This window comes from Hippocampus comes, unplaced genomic scaffold (genome assembly GCF_001891065.2).
Source record: "Hippocampus comes isolate QL1 unplaced genomic scaffold, H_comes_QL1_v1.1 scaffold256, whole genome shotgun sequence".
Lineage (NCBI taxonomy): Eukaryota > Metazoa > Chordata > Actinopteri > Syngnathiformes > Syngnathidae > Hippocampus > Hippocampus comes.
In genome coordinates, this window is record NW_017806249.1 from 329321 (window position 1) to 357015 (window position 27695).

The 27695-nt window shown below is 42.0% G+C and overlaps 1 protein-coding gene across 1 annotated transcript in view; it reads left to right on the forward strand.

Annotated features, from left to right (window-relative positions):
• Positions 1–27695, forward strand: part of LOC109507772 (cilia- and flagella-associated protein 47-like) — a 39876-nt gene that overhangs the window by 1389 nt on the left and 10792 nt on the right. The window contains exons 2-50 of the mRNA XM_019857420.1: positions 243–400; positions 497–612; positions 700–838; positions 1070–1154; positions 1253–1393; positions 1476–1645; positions 2286–2386; positions 2850–3079; positions 3873–4083; positions 4840–5068; positions 5142–5294; positions 5382–5544; positions 6734–6830; positions 6919–7135; positions 7215–7459; positions 7966–8096; positions 8687–8809; positions 8886–9017; positions 9427–9504; positions 9941–10088; positions 10177–10259; positions 10947–11127; positions 11208–11293; positions 11551–11767; positions 11863–12073; positions 13487–13598; positions 13697–13797; positions 14446–14546; positions 14649–14762; positions 14840–15059; positions 15135–15206; positions 15328–15465; positions 15856–15937; positions 16489–16584; positions 17891–18077; positions 18158–18255; positions 18416–18569; positions 19746–20026; positions 20237–20349; positions 20596–20746; positions 21343–21431; positions 21525–21611; positions 22616–22898; positions 23910–24015; positions 25057–25286; positions 26231–26366; positions 26516–26526; positions 27200–27265; positions 27372–27545. Coding sequence (XP_019712979.1) covers positions 243–400; positions 497–612; positions 700–838; positions 1070–1154; positions 1253–1393; positions 1476–1645; positions 2286–2386; positions 2850–3079; positions 3873–4083; positions 4840–5068; positions 5142–5294; positions 5382–5544; positions 6734–6830; positions 6919–7135; positions 7215–7459; positions 7966–8096; positions 8687–8809; positions 8886–9017; positions 9427–9504; positions 9941–10088; positions 10177–10259; positions 10947–11127; positions 11208–11293; positions 11551–11767; positions 11863–12073; positions 13487–13598; positions 13697–13797; positions 14446–14546; positions 14649–14762; positions 14840–15059; positions 15135–15206; positions 15328–15465; positions 15856–15937; positions 16489–16584; positions 17891–18077; positions 18158–18255; positions 18416–18569; positions 19746–20026; positions 20237–20349; positions 20596–20746; positions 21343–21431; positions 21525–21611; positions 22616–22898; positions 23910–24015; positions 25057–25286; positions 26231–26366; positions 26516–26526; positions 27200–27265; positions 27372–27545 — 7047 coding nt within the window. The remainder of the gene's footprint in view (positions 1–242; positions 401–496; positions 613–699; positions 839–1069; positions 1155–1252; positions 1394–1475; positions 1646–2285; positions 2387–2849; positions 3080–3872; positions 4084–4839; positions 5069–5141; positions 5295–5381; positions 5545–6733; positions 6831–6918; positions 7136–7214; positions 7460–7965; positions 8097–8686; positions 8810–8885; positions 9018–9426; positions 9505–9940; positions 10089–10176; positions 10260–10946; positions 11128–11207; positions 11294–11550; positions 11768–11862; positions 12074–13486; positions 13599–13696; positions 13798–14445; positions 14547–14648; positions 14763–14839; positions 15060–15134; positions 15207–15327; positions 15466–15855; positions 15938–16488; positions 16585–17890; positions 18078–18157; positions 18256–18415; positions 18570–19745; positions 20027–20236; positions 20350–20595; positions 20747–21342; positions 21432–21524; positions 21612–22615; positions 22899–23909; positions 24016–25056; positions 25287–26230; positions 26367–26515; positions 26527–27199; positions 27266–27371; positions 27546–27695) is intronic.

The following is a 27695-nucleotide window of genomic DNA, read 5'->3' on the forward strand; positions in this document are numbered from 1 at the left end:
AGTGACGAATATCAAGGCTTGAAGAGATACTTTGGCGACCTTTCCAGCTTCATGCAAGTTCACAATTTTTAATTGCAAATATTCAGAGAGTTCTTTTGTTGAAGAAATGGTTCTCATCGGGAAATGCCTACTCCTTCTTTTGAATAGAAAGCCATTTTTAAAGGGTTCTAATACCTTTTCTTTCAACTGTGTGATTGGGTGAACGGATTTTTATTTTCCTTTTTTTCCCCCACCTCTCACAGGTTTTTAAATTCTCAGCACCCAGAATTGCTAAGAACGTGGCGCCTGGTTTGTCTGTGAGTGGCTTACTGGAGTTCATCCCCGAGGAAGAGGAGGCGGTCACAGACTACATTTATGTTCATGTAGATGCAGCGGAAGCCATTGAAGTCCCACTGCAGATGTATGAAGCGTGAAAATACTTTTTTAGTCAGGTTTAGTTGAAGTGTCTGACGATGTTGTGTTTGTTTAATTCCCTTTTGTGAATGTGTTAATGTAGTTCTCCTCGGGGTTGCTCACTATCCATGGACTCCGAATTGGACTTTGGCTTTATTCCTGCCAGCAGTCAGATCATCAGCAGATGTATTCCTATCACCAATCACGGATCAGCGTCAGGTAAGTCGCGTTCATCAATGTCATTTCAGGGGTTTATTGCAGAACCTCTTTTATTTTTTATCTCTTGTTCATGCATGATGTTTGAAGGTGTGTTCCAAGTGCTGCACATTGGAGATTCCTTGGTCCGACTTTCTCCTTCCAGTGGAGTTGTAGCGGCTGGCGCCACCAGACGGTTGACAGTTGAACTGCACGCTGACAAACCCAGAAAAGTTGATGAAAATGCCATGTAAGCTTGTTTTCATTTGATTTTGAAACCGCATGCTATTGAAAATTGAACATATTTCTTTCTTTGAATCTGCACTGAAATTTCTAATGCAATTAATAGTCTTCAGCGCAAATTTGTGTTGTAGTTTTTGCATTGGCTTGATTACTAAAAAGCAGTGATGGGAAAACAACCTCGGTAGAAGTAAAACATTTGACTAATTCCACTTTGTGCATGTCTTGACTGCCTTCCCAGGGTCAGGCTTCAGAGTTGCTCCACTGTGGTTCTCCGGATCAGAGCTCACGTGGTTGAACAGCATCTTGAGATCTTGGACTTACAGGTACTGCAGCCAGTTACTGTCACCTATGTGCTACCCAACTCAATGTCTTGAAATGCTAATCATATAAATATAAATTTGCGTGTAACTCTATAATCCAGGGGGCTCCCGTGTCCCGTCTGTGCTTCGGACCTGTCTACTTTGGGACATCCCGTGTGGAGCGTGTGGTCTTAACAAATAATGGGCCCCAAGCATGCGACTGGGTCTACTTACTTGAAGGTTCTGCTGCCGGGACCGAAAGTGTAAGTGATGCCCTTTGGAAATGACTGGATAACTGGAATCAATATTGCAATGAATGTTATGAAGATGATGCTGCTGTGTTAGGGAGCAAACCTTGACAACAGCACAGATGTCGCTGTGCTGGCCAAAATGCAGCGGTGCAGCCCAGCCCCCCGCTGCCCATGTCCGGTAGTGGAGTGCATTCCGAACCAAGGCCGATTGGGACCATATAAGAAAACGACTGTAGCAGTACGCTTTAGCCCCATTTTCCATAGGTAACCATAAAATTTTCATCCATTCATCCAGTTTCTAATCTGCTTATTCTCACAAAGGTCGCGAGCATGTTGGAGCATATGCCAGCAGACTTCTGTGTTAAAATTGTTTCGGGAGAAATATTAGAGTACAAATAGTGGAGCAACACATGTACGCAGATAATATAAAAATGCAGGCCTATATTGTTTTTCCTCCATAAAGACTGACGAATAGCACTCCAGTTTACTGATCAATTGTGACCAACCATTTCATGTATAATTGGATGTTTGTACTATACTGCCCCCAAGTGGCCAATTCACGTACACCAGACGGGACACATAATGTCCATTGAACCGAGACCAAAAAAAAAAAAAAATGGCAAAAACTGTTTATGTATTGACATTCAATTTAATTATGTCACAACTCTGTTTTTATAAAGTACAATTTAGCAGAGCGCTACTGCTCTTATTGAAATTAACTTTTTAAAAAATGTTTTTGGGAGCTGAAACAGATCAATGGCATTGTCAGTGATTGCAATGGGGAACGATGATTTGAGATGCAATTGATTTTGCGCTACAAGTGTGTTCACGGAACAAATTAAATTTGTGTCTCGAGGCACCAGTGTATTGTAACTTACAGAAATTGCTCAATTGTCACCCTCAGACTACAAGTGAAACCTCGCTGCCAAGCCACTCGGCAGGACTATTGTCTTTTTCTGCACCTGGACTCGGTTAGAAGCAAACATGGCTTCACTCATCGAAATGGTATTCACAAGCACACATACTTTTTCCCTACATTTTCCTTAATTTCTGAGTGACAAAATTGAAGGCACCGAAAGTGGTTATCTGAAGTTGTAGACTGTAATTTATACAGATTCAAAGTTTATTTTACATCATTCTATTTTGTAATTGTAGTTGCTTGTGTCGAGAAAAGTATGTCATCATATTACCTAAGCAGGAAAAAAAAATCATATTTGTATGATAAAAGAAAACACTTGTTGATTTCGTTAATACGTTTTTAAGATTTTGTTTTAGTTTTTTTCTATGCCACAATTTTTGATAAGTGGTATGGTGGAGAATGGTTCCCAGTGCGGCCTCATAGTTTTGAAGTTCCCGTTCAAATCTCTGTTATGGTTTTCCCCCGTCCTTGTGTTGGTAGAAAATTAGGCTGAGATGAGTGAAATACTTCATAAATACAGGAATATTCTAATCACTTGTCTCTTTCCAGGCACGAGCACTGTCGAGTTGGCTGTTACGGGCACCGGCTTGCCTGTGGCTCTGCTTCCAAGTCCCTCCAATAGATTCGACTTTTCCACCTGTGATGTGGGTCAGCGTGGGGAACACCTTTGCGTGCTGCAGAATCTCTGTCCGCATCTTCCTATCCACTTCCGCTTCCGGAAGTTGGCACATTTTGGTGCTCAGCCCTCCTCCGGAACAATCGCCCCTGGACTGTGTCAGGTAAGTATTCATTGTATTCAGTGTTTCCCAAACTTGAGATACTTTTTTCGTAATGTTTGTAAATTATAGGCACCGGGGTACTTTTACTCTTAGCCACACCACCAAAGCGGAAAATGTCACAATCGGTATATATACTGAAATAATGACGCTCTTGTTTCAAATTCCTCACAAATTGACTTAGTGTGAATTCAGGGCCGGTTTATTTGAACACAAAGTGGATACATAGACGTATTCTGTTATATTTGGCAACAAGTGGATAAACGGATTCATGCTGTGTTTACTGCCATCTAGTGGAAAAGCCTTTCCATGTTCTTCCTGTCACTACAAGTCACGTGCATAAATAGAAGAAGAAAGATGCATCCATCCATCCATCATCTGATCCGCATAACATCACGAGAATCGCGGGCGTACTGAAGCCTATTGCAGCTGTTTTCAGGCAGTAGGCGGGGAACACCCTGAACAGGTTGCCAATCAATTGCCGGGCATACACAGATGAACAACTTTCATATTCACAACCACACCCAGGGACACCATATAGTGTTCAATTAACCGACCATTCATGTTTTTGGAATGTGGGATGAAACCAGAGTACCTGGTGAAAACCCACACAGGCACGGGGAGAACATGCAAACTCTCTGAGGCGGACGTGCTAACTGGTCATCCGCCGAGCCGCCTACAAAAATGCATTCGTTAAAAAAAAGCAATTCTGACCAATTTTGTAAAATGTAACAATTTCCCCTCTACATTGAAGCCCAGCAGTGCAATGCATTTGGACGATTGTGTTTCGTTTCAGGACGTAGTTTTGTATTTCAACGCACGGCAGCAGGGGAAGTTCCAAATGTGCCAGAAACTTGATGTTTTGGGCTACGTTGCTCGCCAGAGGTCGAATCACACCACTGAGGATGACGCTGAACTAAGGCTCGGCAGCTTTTACACCATCTCACTACACCTCTCAGCCATCTGCAAAATTGAGATGACCCCTCCTTCGCCGAAATTAAATCCTGGTAAATATCATCAACTCCTCAAATGCTTTGGATAAAGAGTTAATTTGAAAAAGGAAACAAAAGCATTCAGTGCAGTCCTTCGTCAACCCCAGAAATTTGCTGTGATAAGATAGTGGTTTTCAAACTGGGATCCATGACCCGCAACTTGAGAGATCATCAATAAATTATTATCCATCTAGCCACAGCAACCATTTATTGTTTTATTTGTTGTTCTTGTTATTTATTCATATATTGGAGAGTTGTACATGAGAGGCAAAGCCACCTCAGCAAAATATTTGTGGCTTGGAAGTACATACCTCAGATTGAAAGTTTCCAACCTGAGGATAAATCATTGCTTCTGCAATTTCACCACAATTCACCCCTTGAGGGTCTTTTACGGTGTTCCTTTTTTGCATTTAATACACAAAACAATGTGACAATGATTCCTCTCGTGTGGTCTGTTTCATATAAGGAATTAAACTAGCCGGTTTACTGTTTAAAAAAAATCATTGCAATAGAGCTAGGAAAAGTTGTTATATATTGCGGGCAAATTGTTAAATTGATATCACTGACTGTACTTTTGCAAACCAGCTTTTCTCTCTTCGCAGCCATGTAAGCCAAATGAATTTAAATTCTATGGATCGTTTTCAAAATTTCACCATATTCAGCAGAATTGTCAATAAAAGCACTTGGACTACCAGTCATTTGATAAATTCCCCTGCCCCCCCCCCCCAAAAAAAAAAACATATTTTTATATATATATATATTTTTTTTTAGGTATTACACCAACAGTGAGCAATGCGACGGGCTTACGTCCTCACGTTGCATCCGGCCAGCTGGCCTGCTGCTATGGAATGGTGCGTGCGGCTGTAGTCAGCGCTCGTAAGACAACCTTCCACATGCATGACAGGAAGAATGGGCAAAGTTTAGCTGGTGAGGAATTTCTGGCTTTGCCGAATGACCGAGCCACCAGCGTCAGACCGGCCTCACGACACATGCAGTTTCGGTAAGGTTTGAAAGAAATTGAACAAACATTCCCCCAAAAAGATGACAATATGACCTGTGTTAACTTTTCTCAGGACCATCTTTACCGGAGTACAGCGATACACCTATGTGGATCCTGATTATGGCTTCACCTGGAAGGAGGCGGAGCACAGACGTCTACACAGACAAAGTTACACCGACTTCATCAGGCAGCTCAGAGAAACACGGCTGGAGAAAATCAAGACAAAGTAAAATCGAAAAATATCCTTACTCCTGGCCGAACGGTCAAGATTCAAATATTGGATGAAAAGGAATCTCTAATCTTTGGTTCCTAGACTAGAAGCGCAAGGGGACAACTTTGGGATTATACCCGCTCAAGGCCTCGAGCCGCCTAAGCTTGTCCTCCGTGACTCGAAGGCCAACCAGAAGTCAAGCAGAAGGCTGTGCTATGCTTCCTGCGCCCACCCGCCCAAGGGCAAAGCCCCCAGTGCCAGGCAGGTCAGCGTGATCCACCAACCAGTCAATCAATGCCATACTCTCAACTTATGTTTAATTGAGTCCACGACAAAGACAAGATATTTAAATGTTGAAAGTGATCAACTTTATTGCTTTCAGCAAATAATCATTCATTTTGAGTTTGAAAGCAGAATATGCAAATCACACGGGCTCAGGAACACTTCAGAAAAACACCCACCCCATTTTCAACACCGCTTAACCTGAACAGGGTTACGGGGAGTTGCTGGAGCCTATCCCAGCTGACTTCAGGTAGAAGGCGGACTACACCCTGAACTGGTTGCCAGTCAGTCGCAGGGCATACTTCAGAAAAACAATGTCAGTACCGGTAAATACAGATCGGCGCTATATCCTAAGCGCAAAGTAAAACTCTCCGATGCAAAGCAAAAGCCATCAACAATGCGCCAAGCTCATCAAAGATGCACTGATGCAAAACGGAAAACTGTTTTGTGGTCTGACGAGTCCACATTTCAAATAGATTTTGGAAATTGTGGACGTCATGTCCTCTGGGCCAAAGAGGAGAAGAGCCTTCCTGAATGTTATTGACGCAAAGTTCAAAATCCAGCATCTGTGATGGTATGGGGCTGCGTTAGTGCCAACGGGATGGGTAACTTCCACATCTGTAAAGGCACCATTAATGCTGAAAGGTACAAACAGGTTTGGGAGAAACATATGCTGCCATCCAAGCAACGTGTTTTTCATGTACGCCCCTTGCTTATTTCAGCAAGTCAATGCCAAACCACATTCTGCCTGACTGCAGTCCAGACCTGTCTCCTACTGAAAATGCGTGGCGCATTTTAAAGCATAAAATACAACAAAGAAGCTGTTACATCAAGCAAGGATGGGAAAGAATTCTACCTACAAAGCTTCAATAATTCGTCTCCTCATTTCCCATTTACATTTATTGAATGTTGTTCAAAGAAGAGGTGATGTAACGCAGTGCTCAACATGACCCTCTCGCACATTTCTTTTCTGGACAATGTTGCAGTCACAAACTTCATGATTATTTGCTACAAACAATGAAGTATCAATTTGAAGATTTAATATCTAGCCTTTGTAGTGTATTCAATTAAATATGGTTAGAATATGATTTGCAGTTGTCGTATTCTGTTGTTATTTATGTTTCACACGGTGTTCCAAATTCATTGGAATTCGCTTTGTATTTTTACGCTAGGGCTCAGTGGAGTCGCATGCAGTTCCAACTACTCGCCAGGAGATGACAGACTGTGACAAGACTTTGACACCTAAGGAGCTTTATCAGGTTATCATAGGTCAGTTTTTCAATACCTGTATACTGGTTGTCCATCTGTATTTCAATATTTAGAGCAAATGCAGAACATCTGATGCTTTCCCCAAAAGGCCCATCATTCGTGGATTTTGGTGAGGTGTGTTTCCACTCGGTGTGTGAGCAGAAGGTGGATCTAATCAATCCCCTGCCAACGTTTGTGCGGGTGCAGTTTGAGGTGGACTGCTTTGAGCTGCAGGGTTCATCTCCCCTGTCTCACGTGCTGCCACCAGTTTCCCACAATTCGGTAAACCTGACGTTTCAAAGCAACAAGCTGGGTCAATTCTACAGGTTGGTTCAATTCTACATGTTGTATCTACTTTACTTTGAGCCACAACGGTCTGGTTTAAATCTATTTTTTGATCCCCAGACCTGTGTCTTACACAGTGAATCAGCAGCATCCCGGACAGATTCTGGTCAAGGCTCAAGTTGTCCGAAATTACCTGGAATTGTCCACCCACCTGTTGATTCTTGGTCCCAATGCAAACCTGCTTGCCGCATCAGGCTACCGAAACTCAGTTACTCTTCGCAACCCGCGTAATCAGCCAGCAGAATTCACATGGCGGCCTATTGTTCCAGAGAGTGGCATCCTCTTCTCAATTCGACCAGCTACAGGTTCTGAAAGTGTCCATATAGCAGTGGTTGTCTGTATTTTTGGTCCTAAGGCCTTTAGTGGCGTCATCTCTGACTTGATTCACCTTGTTTCTGCTTTTTTTTTTTTTTCTTTTTCATGCCACAAGTATCATGTCGCACGTATAGAAACCAATACAAAAATGTAACCAACTGCAGCTGTGCCACACACATCATTTGGAGAGGTTAAGAATGCATATTTATCAAATAAATGTGCGCAGTGTGCTGTAATCAAGTCTCTCTTCTGGGCTCAGCAGTGTTAATGACACATTATGAAGTGACTAAAGAAGACTTGGGAATACAATTTCATGGAAAACATCAGAATTTAGAATACAGTTGTAGGTCATTGCTTCTGATCGTGTTAAAGCCATCAGAAAAGCCCTTGCTGGCCCTGACCGTGCAGCACTGTCATATTGGCTTCATGCAAATGTTTTGGGGATTATATTATGTTGTTTTAAGTGGACTGGGTCCAATGTGTTCCTCTCCCTCAGGCACAGTGGAGCCATACAGCGAACTGGATTGTGAAGTGGTGTGGCATGCGTCTTTCTCATCCCCTCAAGAAGGAGACTTTGACCTCTATTGCTTTGATGGCAACATACAACGCCTACATTGCATTGCTAAGGTGTCTCATGACTACAATTTTAAGTTCTGAATGTCATTTGAAAAATAGCCCTAGTGATAGGAATTTAAGTGCAGTACAAGCAATCCCAGGTGAAGTTTACTGTTGAACTAAACATAAAACTGAGAGAACTATAAGTTGTGCATTTAAAACAAGCACATAACTTTGGCTTAAAGTCTGCTGGCTGAATGCGAACACATGAGGAATGCCATAGATGGCTGAATGTTTTTCACCTGTGTTGCAGTTTTATCAAAATGTGACCGATGGGTAATTGAACACGACTGTGCACATGTGGTCAGACATTATCAAACTCAAAGGCATATTCTTAATGCTCTGTGAGGAACTATTACAGCAGCTTACTGAGTCACTTCAAGTAGTTGTGAAAATCTTCTCCGATTGTCTTCATGACTGCATCATCCAATGACTATGCGGTGCACTCCAGAAACAGCTGCAATCAATTCATCATGATGAACAAAGTGTATATTTTGCACTCAATTAAATTACGGTACTATAATCGATAAACAACCTCAACATGTGACATCATCCCGGTTGGAATGCTGCCAAATTGACCTTCATTGTTTATGTCCCCTCAGGTTGGCTCCACTTGCATCCGACTAGCAGAGAACCGGCTGATGTTTGAGTCTGTGCCTCTCAACATGCCCTCTGTCAGAACTATAATCTTACACAATAATGGCCAGAACCACGCCTACTATCGAGTAAACCCACCGTCATAGGTTTTGACGTAGGTTACCGATCACACATTGAGAGAAGTAAATGATTTGTCTCCTACAGGTGCTTGATGTATGCCCTCTGCCATGCATGGTGGTCATCCCGTGCGAGGGAGTGGTGCCCAGCCGAGGAAAGTCTGTCCTAAAGATCCACTTCAACCCTGACTCTGTCATGAAGTTTGACACCAGAGTTGCGGTAAGATGAAATCCGAGTGGTAAGCAGGACAAAACTGATGATTTGGTCGAAGTAAATAAGTGTTTAGCGGCCCAGTCGTCCAGTGGTTATCACGTTGACTTCACAGTGCAGAGGTACTGGGTTCAATTCCAGCTCCGGCCTCTCTGTGTGGAGTGTGCATGTTCTCCCTGGGCCTGACTGAGTTTTCTCCGGGTACTCCGGTTTCCTCCCACATTCCAAAAACATGCATGGCAGGCTGATTGAACACTCTAAATTGTCCCTAGGTGGGTGTGGGTGTGGGCGTGGATGGTTGTTCGTCTCTGCGATTGGCTGACAACCGATTCAGGGTGTCCTCCGCCTACTGCCCGAAGACACCTGGGATAAAGCGGTTCGGAAAATGAATGAATGAATAAATAAGTGTTTATTACAGATAGCTGTGAAGAACATGAAGCCCATCGAGGTTCGAGTCGGTGGATCTGTGGAGCCTCCTAACATTGATATCAGTGTGGTGAGTGTAGGGATGAGTTGAAGAAAATTCACTCTATGCATTAGTGTGTTTGTAATTTCTGGAAAAAAAGTTCAACAGTTGCTCGGAAAATTCACAAAACTTCGGCAAAACTTCGCCAAATTGGAAAGACTGCAGATGGAAGTCGTAGCTCCTGCTTGCTACGTTGCTTGCACATAAACTAAAAGGACAATTTTCAAATCTCGCAATCTTTGAAAGGGAATGCAAAGCTTTGCGAGGCAACGCAAAGTTATTTTTTTTTGTTAGAGAGACTGTAGGGCGGCAGAAGGTGACCCTGGGCCATATTTTGACGTACATGGATATTGTAGCCCTGTTAAAATAACAAATGTAATTGTTCCAATCACTTTTGCATGGTATGGTACTGTATTGTGTGGCTTGAATAGTGTGTACCTTGGTTGACTCACTACCCTCTACTCAGTCCCACTTCCATTTCTGCGGCGTCCATATTGGTTCTGAGAGACTGGTACCCTTTGCAGTGATCAACCGCTCACCAGCTGCAGCTCGTCTCACCTTCAACCTGTCACAATATCCAAACTTCTCTCTGCAGCTTCCTCAGCCTGCTGCAAGTATGCTAGCATCCACATGATTAGATACTGGGTCATTATATACATTTTTTTTCTCAATGTATTTAGCAGTCTTTTATTTTTTTATAAGAAGAGAATCATCCAGTTGTGAGGGTACTGGAGGTGCAGGGACACCAGACAGTCAACTGCTCTCTTGTCTTCTCCCCAACCGAGGTAATAAGCTCAGAAAATGGACACCACAGTGGTGCATGGAGATACGAGTGAAAAATGACCGGCACAGTGGTGCCTTGAGATACGAGTGATACATCATACGGCTGATTATTTATGTCTTTATTTTACTTCGAGTTGCAAATGTAAACTTTAAGATATGATGGCTGTAAGCTGGCAGTGAACTCAAATCACATGACAACAAGCAGAGGTTTGGCAGAAAGAATTAGTGAGCAATTCTTCAAAAAATAGGCTTCAAACTGTTTATTTCCACTCACAGTTGAAGTTTATGGATTAAGGTGCCACCCAGCGGCCAAGGCAAGCACACCAAAAGTTATAACACAATGGCTGTTGAATAGAAGCAAAAAGTGTGGTAAAAATGATTTTATTCTTTCTATTCAATTATGGAATTACTGTATGTTTTTTTAAAGCACAATAATATGAAGTGTTATTTTTACTCATTAGAATACACATTACATTTTTGTGTTTTTTCGGGGGCAGACTGGACCAGATTAATGGCATTTTCATTCATTTCCATGAGGAAGGATAATTTGGCACAAGGATATTTTGAGTCATGTGCTTTGATCATGCAACAAATTCAACTTGGCATCTCAAGGCACCACTTCATGCTATATGCTACATGAAGACAGGAAGACTTGTAATTAACCAGCGGAAGAAAATGTCTCTCTGCAGTCAGCCGACTACGTCTTTGACCTGCCGTTGATGGTTAATGGAATGAGATGGCCCGTTGCTTCTCCACCGCCCTCCCGCTCATCTAGCTCGCCCTTCTTTTCATCTGACAGCAAGTGTGTTATCAAAGTGATTCCCTGGTCTATCAACATGGCAATGCAACAACCGCACATACAAGCCACAGGTGGGCTCCCTCATGCGGCGATGATGAAGATGATGATGATGCCTTCGCACACACCTAATCAAGTGCCTTTGCTGAAACAGTGCTGTGTCCCCCACTGGAAATGTCCCCACCAAGCCTACAGTTCCATGTAGAAGCTTTTGCACAACCTTCTCAGTCCTACACAAAGGTAATTTATTTCCCAGCTATTTTCATTGCCTTCGAGAAGGTAACATTTTCATTCCTAAACGGGCACGGGGCATTCATTGTATTTAATTATTTAATTTAACAAGCATCTTCCCCCCTTGCTCAATGAGCTGCTTATTCTGCTCATTGATTTTGAATGATGTTGTAAATATATACTTTTTACGTGCTCTCTCTTACGTCTATAAATGTTTACGGCGGTTCATCGTGATGTCTTTTTAAATGTTTCCTTATTTACATCAGACACTGGAGCTCAAAGCAGCATGCGAGCAGAGCGTCTGCTGGCACGGCATCCGAGGGAAGAGCGTGCGCTGGCGGTTCAAGCGCAACGACACGACAGCGCCAGAGGGTAGAGGAGAGGGCGAGCTACATTTGTCTGTGTCTCCATCCTCCGGTTGTCTGGGGCCCGGTCAGTCCATCTGCTTGGCAATCAGCATCATGCCAGAGGCATTTGCAACTTGTGAGAAATGACAGGAAACACACATTCATCTCTAACAGGCAACCTGTTCTCGATTTTTATTTATTTATTTTCCCCCTATTCATTTTTCTTCCCAGTAGACACGGTGACCAGACTTTCCCTCTCACTTTACCTGGGCGACAAAGAAGGGGGCAAGATGGGGGGGCAGCCGTACAAAAAGCTGCCCATCACTGTTATCCACCAAGTGCCCGGTATAAGCATCAGCCCGCCTCATTTGCTCCTGACGCCAGTTCCCTTGGAAAGCAGCATAACAGCCAAACTTACTCTGCGGGCTTCAGGATACGCCAGGTTGGCTCACAAGCAGTTAGTGATAGAGATAGGTGGATACTTTATATATTGTTACAAGCCGCTACGGTGGATATATAAGTCTACACAGCCGTGTTCAAATGCCAGGTTTTTGTGATATCAAAAAATGATATCGAGCAAAACCATTTCAAAAACATCTTAACCAAAGATAAACCACTGAAATAATGTGGTTGCACAAGTGTTCACATCCTCTTATAACTGGGTTGTGTCTAGTAAGAAATCAACTAATCTCATTCAAATTGACAGTAAAGGGAAGACAGCACACACCTGCCGCCGTTTATAGCAGCCTGAATGGTTTTGTGCTAACAATGACGGCTACTTGGAATTGTTCGTAATACCTTTCACTTTTTGTAAGGCCCAAGTTCCAGCTGAAGAAAAACAGCCTTGAAAAGTCCTGTTGCCACCGTCATGCTTCACTGTAGGGTCTGGCGATCTTCTGGTCATGAACAGTGTTGCGTTGGCACCAAACATACTTTCTGGCAATAGGGCAAAAAACGTCAACCTTGGTTTCTTCAGACTGTTAACACATTTTCCCCATATATGTTTGGTATGGTCCATGAAAAAATTCTGAACACAGCCGCATCCCGATTGTGCATACCTACCACATTATTTCGGTGTATTCTTTGCTTACCCTCTTGAAAAGAAAAAAAAAAAACGAATCGATTGAGGCGTGTACAGGTTATAGGTCTCATTCCTGGTGGAAAAAGCTTTTAATTCATTTGACTTGGTCTTATTTATTTATTTATTTATTTACATCACAAAAAAACTGCCATTTGAACAGTGGTGTGTATACTTTTTATATCCGCTGTTTATATTGTGTCAGTGCATTGACGAACTGCCCACTTCTCTTCATGATTATTGGGATCATGATGAGGACTCGTGCACAGCGTCTTTGCATAAATTTGTCACTACCCATTTGGATGCTTTATAAACTACCATTACAATAGTGTTAATTGGTTGTTATGTTTTTATGGTTATGGTAATTTACCAGATGTACGGAGTTATTTGAATTTCAGAAACACAGAGAAGATGAACACACACACACACAGTTAGTCCTATTTTTATTTGTCATAGACTTACTCATACATTCAAAGCATGAACCATTCCTGCTACTGAGGCAAAATTAAAAGTCAGGCAAATAATTCCAAAGCAATTTGCACAACAATGTAAAGTGGCAAGAACTGGCCAGTTCCGGATGCACCCCACCTTGCGCCTCAAAGTGAGCTCGGATAGGCTCTAGCTTATCTGTGAACCTAATGAGGATAAGCACTATAATGGACGGAAAATTAACATTGTTTTAAAAGCATTTCTTTGACACAACATGTGAAGTACAATGTCAATTTCCGCTCATGCCGACTTCATCCATGCTGTGCTGACATTTTATTTTCTTCGCAGAGGAACCAGTTTAACAGCTGAGGTAGATGAGGTAGATTTGGACGATGGAACCACAGTGCAGCCAATCTGTGTCACCTTCCCCGAGGGGAACACCATTCCCGCCCAAAATCAGGTAAGGTTTCGACTGATCACGAAGGACATTTTACACACTCTCCCTTCACTCCAGTCTGTCACACTTGAAATAATCATCTTGTTATTCATCCAAACCAGGCGGCCGGCGTGAACTCACTGATCTGCCGAGTGTCGTTTTTCTCCATGGTGACTCTGTCCATTCGCACAAGCATCACTTTCACTGACCACCTAAATAACAGGTAACACCAAAGTGAGCATACCCTTCACGTTTTTGTGAATATCACATCTTTCATGGGACAACACTGGAAAAAAAAACCACCTCTGTTACAATGTTACATAAGTCAGTGTACAGCTTGTTAAACAGTGCAAACTCTCTCATCAATATATCTCAACACATTGCCATTATGTTTAAACTCCTTGAAGCGAAAATGAAGATACTCCGAAGTGAAAATGTCCAAATTGGGCACAGGGTGTCAATATTTTGTGTGGCCACCATTGTTTTCTACGGCTGCTTTAGGCCCTTGTAGCAAAGTGGCATTTCTTCTGTGTTGTCCCATGAAGATATGAGAATATATTTCCAAAAATGAAGGATGTACTAACTTGTGAGATCCTCTTAACTGCCAATGCAAGGTCATTGTGATTTGGGATGACTGTCTACTTAGGTGGTTTGGAGACAATTTGGTAAATTCAAAGAAACACACAAAAAAAAAAAAAAACATGTATTTGTTCGCGATCAAAAAGGTTCCGCGAAAGGATGAGATGCCTTGTTGCCATAGCAACAACAGAAATGATATTTTGTTTAATCCAACCCAAGTAGCAGCAAAAAATCATTTTGGACCTGTTATTTTGTGCTCAATTTACAACATATTTATTTGGGGCTGTTGCAGATTTAAGGTCAGGTTGTGTGCCACAAGTGACAACTGTTTGTTGACGGTGTGGCCCCAAATGGCTCTTGAACGCTCCAAGCAGCAAATAGTTCTCAGGGCTGGTACTGTATAACAGAAATCACACGTTGAAATTTGTGAGTGGGTGCGCCATGCGTCGACTCACCCGAACTAACGCTATTCCCTTTTTTCTTTTTTGTATTTAGGGGCCACAGTTATTGAAACCATCACATATCACACACCAAGTCTTGCATCTGACCAAACGTCCTCCCCCTCCTTGTTTGAACCCATCAGCTCGACACCCAAGAACTCATCATCAGGTCAGGGAAAACCCCGGTTAACATGTTGTAAGTGTTGTTGTTGATTGTCCTAACTCGGCAAGAATATTCGTGTTCAGACTCCTTTGCGCAAAGTGAGAGCGGGAGTCAAACCAGCAGCCAAAGTTTTCGAACCATAGACACCCCACAGACTGATATCGGCGTGCCGCTATTCCCCACTGCAACGTCAGTGGAGGGCCAATATTACCAGAGTGTTTTATTAGCGTTGGAGAGGTGGTTCAGCTTCTTTGGATGGCTGACTGGGCCACACCCCATCACGATACCACACACACTCAGAAGGTACGTTTGATCCGGTTACACGCGCTTATTTTCTTCGAACTGTTGGTCAATTAAATACCTTGTTTCCTCCTTTAGGATTATTTCTGAAGATGCAGTAAACAATCCCAAGGGACAGGCACAGGGAGTCAGCCAAAAAAAAGACGCCAGGTGTGCAACCATGGTACATTGATGCAACTGAATCAGGCTGTAGAATGCTTTGCCTGGTTGCGGATTTCAAACTTGTATGGTTTTATTTCCCTTCCCTCTTTATTGTTATTTTATTGTCCAGATCTGCAGTGGAGATGATTCATCATCTGGCGGGCAGACGGATTCCCAACATTTCTCACTGTCAGACCTTTTCCACAGACGTACACCAGCGGACGCTGCAGTTGCTCCAACAGCATGAGGCCATTTTTGCTTTTCTCAGGTAAGCTCGTGTCACAACACTAGTTCTGCTCACATCCCTGTACCACGTTCTCTACATTGTATCTTCAGACATGCTAGCCGTACAACTTTAAAGTGGGAAAACGTTCATGATTCAGTTCAAAGAAAATAAATTACTTTGGTAAAAGGCATTGCTTTCTTGTCTTGAGGGATTCTTGGGTCTCTGGCCAAGCAGGAGCCTTAGCTGGTATCAAAGGTCAGAAACAGCACTTCAAACACAACTGTGACTTTATTTAATATTATTATGAAAAGACTTATGGCAGTTGATGAAGGATTTACGGCATTTGGGTAAACCCGAAAGATGGCTCGCAATTGAATGCACCAAGTTTTGTTTGGGAATCTTTTGGGCCTTCATTTTTAATTCTGTGCTCAGAGTACAGGGAGCTTGTTTGAGTCACATCCGAGCTGAGTACCTCCTAGATGTGCTGGAGTTCAACCACTGGTGCACCCTGCAGGTATACTATAAACACCCTCACCCAACAATTTGCTTGCACTGTGTCACTGAAAATAAACTCCTTGGATTACTTCAAAAAACATTGAAATTAAAAGTTATTAATCACGGGTGGCATGGTGAGGGACTGGTTAGCACGTCCGTCTCAGTGCAGAGGTGGTCTGGGGTTCAATTCTGGCTCCGGCCTTCCTGTGTGGAGTCTGCATGTTGTCCCCATGCCTCCGGGTTTTCTCCGGGTACTCCTGTTTCCTCCCACATTCCAAAAACATGCATGGTAGATCACTCCAAATTGTCCGTGGGTATGATTGTGAGCGCGATTGGTTGTTTGTCTCTGTGTGCCCTGCGATTGGCTGGCAACCAGTTGAGGGTGTCCCCCGCCTACTGCCCGAAGACAGCTGGGATAGGCTCCAACATGCCCGCGACCCTCGTGAGGAGAAGCGGTTCAGATAATGGATGCGTGGATGGATGGATAAATACATTTTGCTTGTGTGTGTGTGTGTGTGTGTGTGTGCGTGCGTGCGTGCGTGCGTGCGTGTGTGTTTGTTTGTTTTTCAGTCTGATGAGATCGATCCAGAAGTGGACTACAATAATGTCGACTATGAGTCCCTGAGCAAACGATGCTGGACTGATTTTCTCCTGCAAATATATAAGGTTGAAATGTTTTTCATATGCTTTCCATTTTGTTGACTTGTCAAATATTTATAATTGTAAGATTTTTTTAGGAATACACACTATGTTCCAAATTATTCTGTATGATGAATTTTAATAAAATAAACATTTACAATACGATACAATTCATCCTGATTTATATAGCGCTTTCACAACAGCTGCAGCTGTTGTGAAAAGATAAACACAACACATAACATAACAAACGTTTTTCCGTAGAACATTTACCTTATGGTGCTTCTTCCGTCTGATTAAATCATTTCCCGTACATCTCAGACTTTTTTTATCATTAGTTTAAGGGGAAAGTCATTTAGCAGTTTATTTCACCACATTAAGATACTTTTTTTATGCATATTGGTGAAAACGAAGGCTCTTTATGATGACTGTATATTAGGTGATGGTGGATATGGGACATAATACTGTCACACATCTTTATTTCCTAAAGATGCAAATTACACAATGTTAAAATGCAATCAAATGTTCTCCAAAACTTGTGTGAAGACAAAAATAAAATGCTGTCCTTCATGTGCCCTTAAAGTATGCTTTCACAAGGTAGTTACTTTTATGGGGCACAAGTGAGTAAAAAATAACAAAAAAAAACAGTCACCATTTCTCTTATCTTCATCCCCTGCTGCAGCCGAGTGAGTGTGAGCGGGGGAGAAGTGTGCTGCACCTTGCCAGGTTGTGTGTTTGTGTGTGAGGAGAGGGAGCCAGGCACTTTGGCAAGGACAAAAAAAGGTCATACATCGGTTTCGTATTGATAGATATCCATTGGTCAGGCTCAAGACCGTAAGTCACATGGACTATTGAGGAAAATTAACAAAAATAGCACGTGCATCATGAATAAAGCGTGTCCCCTCCTTATTACAATTGGGCCGATCCCTTTACAGTATTTTCGTGGACCAAACTCGTTGGTTTGATCCAAAGAAATGACACAATAAGATCAGTAAAAAAAAAAAAAAAAACTCCACATTTGGTTTGAATCCAGCTTTTTTTCACATGAGCAGAGGTATTGTAACATGTTTGAACATCTGGACAGCTGGTGCTGTAGCCAACCTGTAAACCAGGGAGTTCTATGTGGGTGAACATCAAGCATTCACAAAGCTAAGAATAAATTGGAGACCTCGTCGAAGGCAAGTCTCATTGAACGTGACAGAAAGCAGTTCGTGTCTCAAAAGTACTGACTGACTGATTTCTTTGTCTTATTTTTTTCATTTTTGCATTTCCCATAACCACCGGGATTCTTCTTTTTAAGCATAACCACAGTTTTGTTTTCCACTTCTTCACCCAGGTCTTGGTGTTGTCTCGCGTGTCGGAGTACAGTCCCAACCTAACTCGTGACAGATGTCAGGAAGATGAAGATGGAATCCTCAACATTCATTCACTGCCCAGTAACCTCTACTCTCGCCATGAGCTCCAGCTTCTCTCCTGGCTTAATTCACATTATCATCACATGAGGGAAACAGTGTGGGCTTCGGGTATTCACTGTCCTCACGGATTGATCGCATCTTTTGCCTGGATATGTTTTTATTGATCTTTGAGTTTCTTCTGATGTCAGGCACTGTCCCGCCGGTCCGCTGGATTGTCAATTTTGATCTGGACTTGATTGACGGACTGGTGCTGGCTGCATTGCTCGCTACCTATTGCCCATACCTGGTCAGTGTGTGTGTTGGTGTAATTTTCTTTTTTTTTTTTTAAAGGCAGGAATGCCATATTGAGCGAAATTATTGAAGGTTTATGTCACAGCTGCCCTAAAGTAAAAGCATTTGAAATTTCTAAAATATTCTTTTTGTGTTATTACTTATAATGCATTTAGGTCTCCAGCCATTTTCAGAGGATGTACACCACAACTCCCAGCCTGGAGCAGATTCTGCACAACAACATCATTATTGTCCAGGCTTTAACCATACTTTCTCTCAACATGGACCTCCAGGTACAATTGCCGAACTATGGCTCTTCCTCTTTGCTGTAATATCCAATCTCAATAATTGATTCATACTGTACATTACAAGTGATTAATTTATTCTGCATTTCACATGCTGTGAATATAAAAAGTATACACACCCCTGTTCAAATGGCAAGTTCTTGTGATATATTATAAAAAAAAGAGGGAAGCAACAATAAACAAAATGAGATGTTGTGCTTGCATAAATGTGCACATGCTCTTGGAGATATGACTCCTTGCAAATGGGACTCAGCTTCTACCCACCACCACTGAAAGTGCCTCTGATTAACCCCAAGCAAAGTTTAGATGTTCTAGTAGGCTTTTTGCGAGATCTTCCGGGCAGATGTCTAGTTTTGGTGCTGACTTGTATTTGGAACAAAATTTCCTTTTACCTTGACTAAGGGCCCAGTTCTAGCTGAAGAAAAGCTGTACGGGAGATTATGGTGTTCTTTTTGTGAGGAACAGTGTTTAGTTAGCCCCAAACATATCTTTTGTAATTATGGCCCAAAAGAGTTTTCTTGGTTTCCTTGCATCGTAAAACAATTTAGACATTCTACCCCGTTGTGCAGACACATGAAAAATGCGGGAGATTGCTGTCCCTTCAAAACCCCTGCAGACTTGTTTTCCCCTCATCTTTTCATCAACGGTAATGTCACTGCTGTGCCACATTTTCTTCACCGAATGATGACTGTCTTCACTGTTACCTGTCCACATAGCTTTGAACAATGAGATTCCTCGAATGCCGTGAAAGCTCTCCGCTGACCGTGGCTGGTGCTGGTGGGTGTGCGAACAAAATTGTCAGGAAAAGTAAAGAAGAGAACGTCTGAACTTTTACTTGGGGTTAATCAGGGTACTTTAAATGGTGCCAGGCATGTACTGGCGGCCGATTCACATGAGTTAGAATTTGATTGGTTAAGCCACATCCCCAGTCAGATGGTGTGCGCACACTTCAGTTTTATTTTTACTTCCACTCTTTAAAAACTTGTTTGGTTTATTTTTAGTGCTGTCAAACGATTAAAATAACTTAACTGTATAAATGTCATAGTTAACTCACAATTAATTGCAATTAATCACACATTTTTATCTATTCTAAATTAATACATTAATCTCTCAATAAAAAAAAAATTAATCCCGTTAAAATTGATTTAAATTAATGCCGATAATAACCCGTTAAACTGACAGCACTATTTTTTTTAATGAGTTCTACCCGTTGTGGGTTACATCACTGGTTTTAAAGTGGTTTATCTATGTCTCTCTTTTTTTAAATTTTTTTTTTTAATCACAAAAACGGGTGTGCATAGCCCAACATGTAAGATCCGATTTTATGTTATGAGTTTGTGTATGCAGCCCACAGACTTGTCAGATCCCAACCCGGTGCAAATGTTGATGCTGTGTGTTCATTTATACGAGAGACTTCCTCAGTACCAGCCCATAAACACCATCACTCTCTCTGGAAGCCTGCACAGAACTTTGAGCAAGCAGGTAACGCACAATAACATGATACAGTAGCCGCTCGTTAAATTCTAGTACTGCGTAGTAATGCACTAGACACTAGTTAGTAGAGGGTACAAAAGTGGAGAAAAAATGTCAAGGAAAGAAACTGATTTAATTGCTTAGGAGGGAAATAAAGACTCCATACTGACTATAAAGCATGGCCAGCATTTTTGTGTGTGTCTTGTTTGTGTATTTCAGGTGCATTTGAAAAACCCATCCACTTGCCTCGTCAAATACCGGACCGTCCTTCTCGGACGGGATGCCACTCTGTTCTCCCTGCCTGATGGCTCTGCTGTTACCATTCATCCAACGTAAATACGAATCCAAAAGAATCGGTGGTCGTAGCGCGAAACAATATTGATCTGATGTCTTTTCCTGTGTCTAATTTTACATTGTAAACCTCATCTTAACAACTAGAACGTGCCATTCAAATTGTGTGTGAATGCTCAGCGATATCATAATAACACTGTATTACAAATTGTCTGACATACAGTATCGTGTTGTGAATCCTTTAAATCACAGGGCGTGTTATCCGAGCGCTTTTGTTGTCTTCACAGAGCAAGCACTGATCTGACGGTGCAGTATTGCTGCTCATTCCTGCAGCCGAAGGAAGCTATCCTCCTGCTCATCTCTACTTCAGCTTCTGGCCTGCATGGCACCACTTTGACTTTCAAAGTCGACACCTGTGTTAGTCAGATCACACCCACAGTGAGTCGACCATCTCTGTTCGCGAAACTATACTGGCTCTATCCGGCCGTCTGGTTTTAGTTCAGATGCTCGAAAATCAGTGTTTCTCAAACTGGGGTCCAGTATCTCAGGGGTACACACCCCGATTCAATTGGCAAGTTTTTGTGATATATAAAATGAGACCAACATAAATCAACTCACAATTGCTGTGACAACTCAGGTAATGCAAAAAAACGTGACGAGACAAATACGTGGCAAGAACAAGGGACGTCTAGAAAATTCAAACACTTGGAGACAGAGTCACGAGCAAGGCAAATAATCCGACATTGGGTTGTCGGCTTGGAAGTCCTTAAAAAGTCTGATGTTTGTGATGTGAGACAGGTGCGCCGCTGGAGGGACTGCCCTCCAGTCCAGCTGGGACTGAGACACAAAAAAAGAACAGAACATGACAATAATGTCTTTGGAATTCACTTTACAGGCTCTTTAATAATAATAATAATAATAATAATGAAGTCATATCATGTCTTTCATGACGCTTATCAAATATTTCACACATGACTCAGTCACGCAACGCAGAGACCGCTGTGCCTTACTCGCGTATCCACCTCTCTTCTCAGAAAAGTGTCAAGTGCAAGACTCCATGCTATGTGCTAAAAGTGATTAAACTTCCAGTAACAAACACGTTCAACGTGGAAGCTAACTTCAGGTACGTGATAGGGCTTCAGGAATCTGAATAAATTTGTCACCCAGACGAATTCCTGCTGATTGTTGACCCAAGTGACAATGTCTGCCGATTCAGGGTGATTCTGGTTGAGTCGACAGTCAACCCGTTGGAATCAGAAAAGGAAACCGACAGCCTCATTCAGCAGGCATCCTTCAAGATCAAGTAAAACCAGCACAATATTAATGCACATTCTTCGGCTACGTTCGCAGTGCAGGGCATAATGCCCAATTCCATTATTGATTTATTTATTTATTTATTTGTTAAATCCAATTTTAAATACGGTAATAACCTCTGGGGGTCACAGTGTTGAGGTAATGTACTAAGAACGGCTGATGCAGACAGTGAAGTTGGGTTTTCGAGAGGCGTTCATGACTCCATACGGGATCCTTGCCAAAAAGACATCACAGTGTTTTCAGCGAGGAAATAATAAAAGTTGTCAGTCACAGTGGCAACGCAAGATGGCTGCCCTCTGGCTACAACCGCGATGATAGTTCAGACAGAAAGAAGTCGGTGGTGTAGAGCCTCATTTTCTCATCTCATATTGGCAAAAACAAATAAATACATAAAATGGAATGGAGCTGCAGTGTGAACGTAGACTAAAATTGAACAGAATGACATAATGTTCCGATTTAGGGACAAATTCTGTGTTTCTGACGTTTTGACGTCAACCAATCTCATTAGCCTCTGGGAGACTCAAGAGAAACACTCACTGGTTTCAAAGACTATGGACACTTTGATCCTCTCCTCTTTCATCTATAACTGCTTCAGACAACAAAGTGTATGCAGAAAAGTGGTGAAGATTGCACGACTGTCTTGTGTCCTATGTGTTGTGTTGTGTTATTTTTGTTATTTTGACTTTCTTATCTTATCTTATCTTATCTTATCTTATCTTATCTTATCTTATCTTATCTTATCTTATCTTATCTTATCTTATCTTATCTTATCTTATCTTATCTTATCTTATCTTATCTTATCTTATCTTATCTTATGTGCACCCACACAATGCATTAGTACAGCATGTTTATTAATGTGCTTGTACTGCCAAAGTGTAGAATGGCATTGTACCTTTAAAAAATCTTCATTCTGATGTTATCTGAACATATGCATGATGTGTTTTTTGTCTTCTCTTTGAGTGAAACCCACTTCCATTTGACTTTTTTTTCCAGGAATGAAAAGAAGACTTCCGACAGGAGCTGTCACGAGGCGATGGCAGGAAAGGACTTAGATCGTAGTTTGCTGTCACATACAACAAAGAAGCGCACAAATACGAGTGAGTCCTTAAATGTGTTGCATGTTTGTGTGTCTTTTGCAGACGGTGATGGCGGCGAGTTCATCAGCACAGTGAGCAGTGTTAGTCTGAAGCCCGGCCAGTGCGACATACTCAACCTCCAATTCCTTCCCTTCTGTCCAGGAGCCAAGTATTGTGCTGTGTTACTCATATGTCCCCAGGTCAGCGTTGCATTTGTATATTGTTTGTCTAAACCGAAACTCCTTGATCTCATGTGATCCAAGAGGTCTGGTATTGAACGAGGGCAAAATATGCAACTTTCCCAAAAAGAACCTTGCCTTCTGTGATACAATTGTACTCATGAAACACAATGTCCCATCCCACACTGCACAGTCACACTAGCATGAGCTGCAACGGGTATAACGGGATAAATTGTCATGTGGTGGACACTATTTTCCCCTGACCTCAACCGTATTGACAACCTGTGGAGTGTCCTAAAAAAGGAAGTTCTATGGGGGTCGACAGCAGTATACTTTTGATACAGCAGCAGGAAATTTGATATCCTCACATGAGATGCTATAGAAAGAGTAACTAACCAAGGTATTATAATTTCAAAGGATGAGAGAGCTGTTAACGACACAGTTCGGGAACGAAGTGAATGACGATCGGATCCCTCAAACGAAAGTCCATACAAAAGTATTTCTTTAACATAAAAACGTACCGATAAAGTGTGAACAGAAATCGCTGGTCAAAAGAACCAGGAAAACGAAGAGGAAGCGCTTCCAAAGGCAAGGAAAAAGAAACTCTTAGATATTAACGAAATGACAAATGTCCAATTTCACAAAAACATGAGCAAGGTCAGAGACAAAAAACATAAATACTTAAAAAAGCGAGAGGCTCGAGCGCAAAAACGACTGCGGAGAGATCGAGAGGTCTAGAAAACAACACTCGAAAGAGCAGCAGCAAGGTCAATAATCCGACAAGAGACATGATCTCTTGTCCACTGCCACCTGCTGGAGAAACACAAGAACAGGATCATGACAGTTAAGGTCATGCCCAAGCAGGACTTTTATTTGAACAAAACAATATATTCCTCAGAGAGTGTATCGACTCTTGAGAAAAATGATATGGGACATTATTTTATTCATGAAATCTGCTCTGCTCAAAATGGATTTCCGGGTGGCAGGCAAGACAGGCAAATGTATTAACAACAAGTGCATGTGTTTCTCCAGGTCGGCGATATGGTCTACATGGTGAAGGCAACTGCAGACTTGCCGCTACCTTCACCTTTCAGAGTTCGGCACAGCTCAAACATATTCACCATCCCCAGGAATTCTGGTAAAACACCGACAGACAACTATTGCCAAGCAAAATGAGAAGTCTCCGGGAGAACTTCTCTGCTTGTGTAACCATTTTTGAAATTCCACAAACTAATTGAGCTACATTATCTATTGATCAATGCCAATTTGGAGCTTCTGAATGATGTAAGGGTTGACTTGAAGCCAGTTACAAGTAGGAGTCAAGCCATGTCACCAAAGAAAATACGGCATCAACTGTTTTTCTTGCGACTGGGTTACAAGTCTCAAAATATATATTTTTTGTTTGAGGAGCAATTTCGGCATTTCGGTTGCCCAAGGTCAAAGGTCTAAGGCAGTGGTTCTTAACCTTGTTAGAGGTCCTGAACCCAACCAGTTCATGCGCACATTCATCGAACCCTTCTTTAGTGAAAAAAAAATTAAAAATAAATTCAACACATAAAAACATTTATTAAAAACTGAAAAAAATCAAAATAAAATTTCAAGACGTAAGTATACGTTTTTTTAATTGTACATAAAATGAACCATGCATGACGTACTATCACGACAGTCACACTTTGACGACTGAGCGAACTAAATTTCCCACAGCACTGATTGGACAACCAATGTCATGTGATCATCTGCAGCCAGTGATGCCCAAGAGGGCGTATCATAACTAATTGACATGTCAAGTCGGGTGTGTCTTAACCTCCACTGCAGAGGCTCCGTCGAACCCCTGAGACCGATTCACCGACCCCCTGGGGTTCGATCGAACCCGGGTTAAGAACCACTGGTCTAAGGTCTAAGTCTACTTACTATCACCAAACTGTCTGGTGCACCCGGCCGGGCATGTAATAAAAACGCGTTGCGCATCTACCATATTCCCCAAAAAAACGCTAAACTCACCTTACACTGGCATGAAAATCAAGATGCGCCAGTTTTGACGCCAAACACACAAAAAGGGAGTCCAACATAACATTAATTGTTATGGTAAATCCCAGTGAAGTAAATCTTCCCTGTGACATAGTAAGAGCTGTTTTATTTTCACAGTGATTTAATCTCATCAGCGTGTTTCCCTCACCAGTGGGCTTGTGTGGCTGTGTGTCAGCGCTGCGCCTGCGCTGCACTGTCGGACAGACCTGCGAGGAGCTCATCCGCCTTCCCCTGATCAACTCGTCTTGGGAAAGCGCCCTTGCCATGTGGGCACAACACAGAATGACCGCCATTGAACTTCAGAGGCGGATGCTGACTTACACTTTGCATAGCAGCAGTGTGAGAGCAAGCATGGCAGCATGCATGCTTTCCAAAAAGCAGGTATACACGCGTAACCGTATTTACCCTTGAACAGTGGCGGGCCTTAAGTGGGCTCCTGACTAATACACCTTTAAATGCCAACTTTATCATATTGCATTCATAGAACGAAATACTAAAGCAGTACGAAGCAAAAGGCAATCTAACATCCCACAAGTGTGCCACGTGCTTCACCTGCAGCAGTTCAGAATCAATTATTTGTGTTTGACAGGGGATGATGCAAGTTGACGGTATCGTATAATTTAGGAATCAGTTGAAGAAATTTCCTCAAACAAAACTGAAAAAATGCGGAATGCCGTTTGTTTGTATCAGAACTGTGTTATTTATCACGCTACTTTCTGGACGCAGGGTTCAGATGGGTCCTTAAAGTTCATAAAAATCCATAAAAAAGCTGTAAGATTATGTTCTTAATTGTCCTTAATTTTCAGGAAAAGCTTCTAAAATCAATAAAAATCCTTAAAAATTATTTTTATTCGAAAATGAATTGCAGTTTTATATTTTCTAAATTTATTTTTTTTCTTAGTGTACTTTATTTGAGAATGAATTCAAGTTTTTTTCATTTGGTCGGAAAATGAAAATTTGACATGCATTATGTCAAAAAAAGGGTTAGCTGATTGCCCCTAAAAATAAAGATGTGCCCTTCCTTTGGCAGCAATGATTTGAACACCAGCTCAGTGAGATGTGGCTTTCTGTTCAGCCCGCATATTGCCGAGCGGGCATTAAATCCACCTGAATCCCCTGCTGAATGGAGAAAAAGTCCTTATCAAATGGCTAAATTAGCCCTCAAATGTCCTTAAAAATTCCATAAATAAAAAGCAAGTGGAAGAGTGGGAACCCTGTGGAGGATGATGAAACATGATTGACAGGGCTATTATTTGCTTCTTGAGGTGCAGGGGAAACGTTTCACTCTACTGAATATCCGCTATCCTGATTAACCTCATGTCTAGAGCCAAATGAGAGGTGTTGACTACAAAAACGGGGTCGTGTACAGCGTGGAGGTTTCATTGCCTCGATACTTTACTGTACCCAGCACTGTGACGATGCCTCTAAAGAAAGACACCAACATATGGAAGAATCCTGCAGGTACGCACATTGCGCATACGGTGGATTGAACTGTGATCCTATCTGTGAGTTAACACCACTATGTAGTTGTTATTTTACACCGACATTTGATTTAAAACTTCCCTTGTCATAGTTGGGTTCAAAGATATATGAAATGTTTGTTTGAATAGATCACGATTGTGTGGAAAAATGCGGAATGCCGTTTGTTTGTATCAGAACTGTGTTATTTATCACGCTACTTTCTGGACGCAGGGTTCAGATGGGTCCTTAAAGTTCATAAAAATCCATAAAAAAGGGAGGCGCTGGTCACCTCACTAGTACGTACTGACGTAATCGGGGACTTATGCAAATGTGTGAAGAGCATTGATATTTTAATGTTTATCTACTACAGTATGACCAAGACCCCCCCTGCCCCCATAGAGCGAAAAACACGCTTGTCACCCTTGCAAAAAAAATGTTTCTAATTACCAATACTAATAGTTTAAACCACAGGTGTCAAAGTCAAGGCCCGGGGCCAGATCTGGGCCGCCACTAACAACCCAGGCTCAATTTACTTCCTCCCCGAGACATACAAAGCTTTTAATTCAGTCAAGATGTATCACTCCATCATAGTTCTTTAAAACCAAATCCTTTTAAAGAAGTCCTTGGGGGCAACTTGTGGCACCTTAGGGCAATTCAGACCAAACAAAAAGCACACACAAAACGCAAGGAGGTGAGCGTTTCAGCAAATAGCTGGGGAAAGCTTCCAAAGATAGTTGAGCGATGACTGTACTTTAATTTTGGTACTAGTTAATTGACAAAAAAAAAAAAAGCATGTTTTTTTGTTGTTGTTGTTGTAATATTGGTTACTTTAGGGAGGATCTGTTCATTTGGACTTTAGTTCACCCGCTCAGCATTCTGTCACACAAGATATACCTCTGGTGAGTTGTTTATCCAGCACTCATTTATTAAACCTTCTTTATAATCGCAATGTATACTTCCAAGAAGTGAAAAAGTATGTGGATCATCGGTTCTCATTTCTTGCAGCAAAATGAGACCCATCAAGACTGGACCTTAAAGGCTGACTTGTGTGGTGACGGCTTCTATGGCCCGACCGTTTTGAATGTACCAGCCGGGACGAGAGCTTGTTACCCTCTCACTTTCCATCCCACTTCACAATGCGTTGTCATGGTTTGTCTTCTTACTTTTACCTCCCTCTTTGTGTACTTCATTTCTAAATATGTAAGCTTTTCACCATTTTGCACACTTCAGTATGAAAAGTTGTCTGTATGTATTTGTGCCCTCTGATTGAGTGGCAACCAGGCTTAAGGCAGCGATTCCCAGAAATGCTCCATGAAATGATCCAGTTCC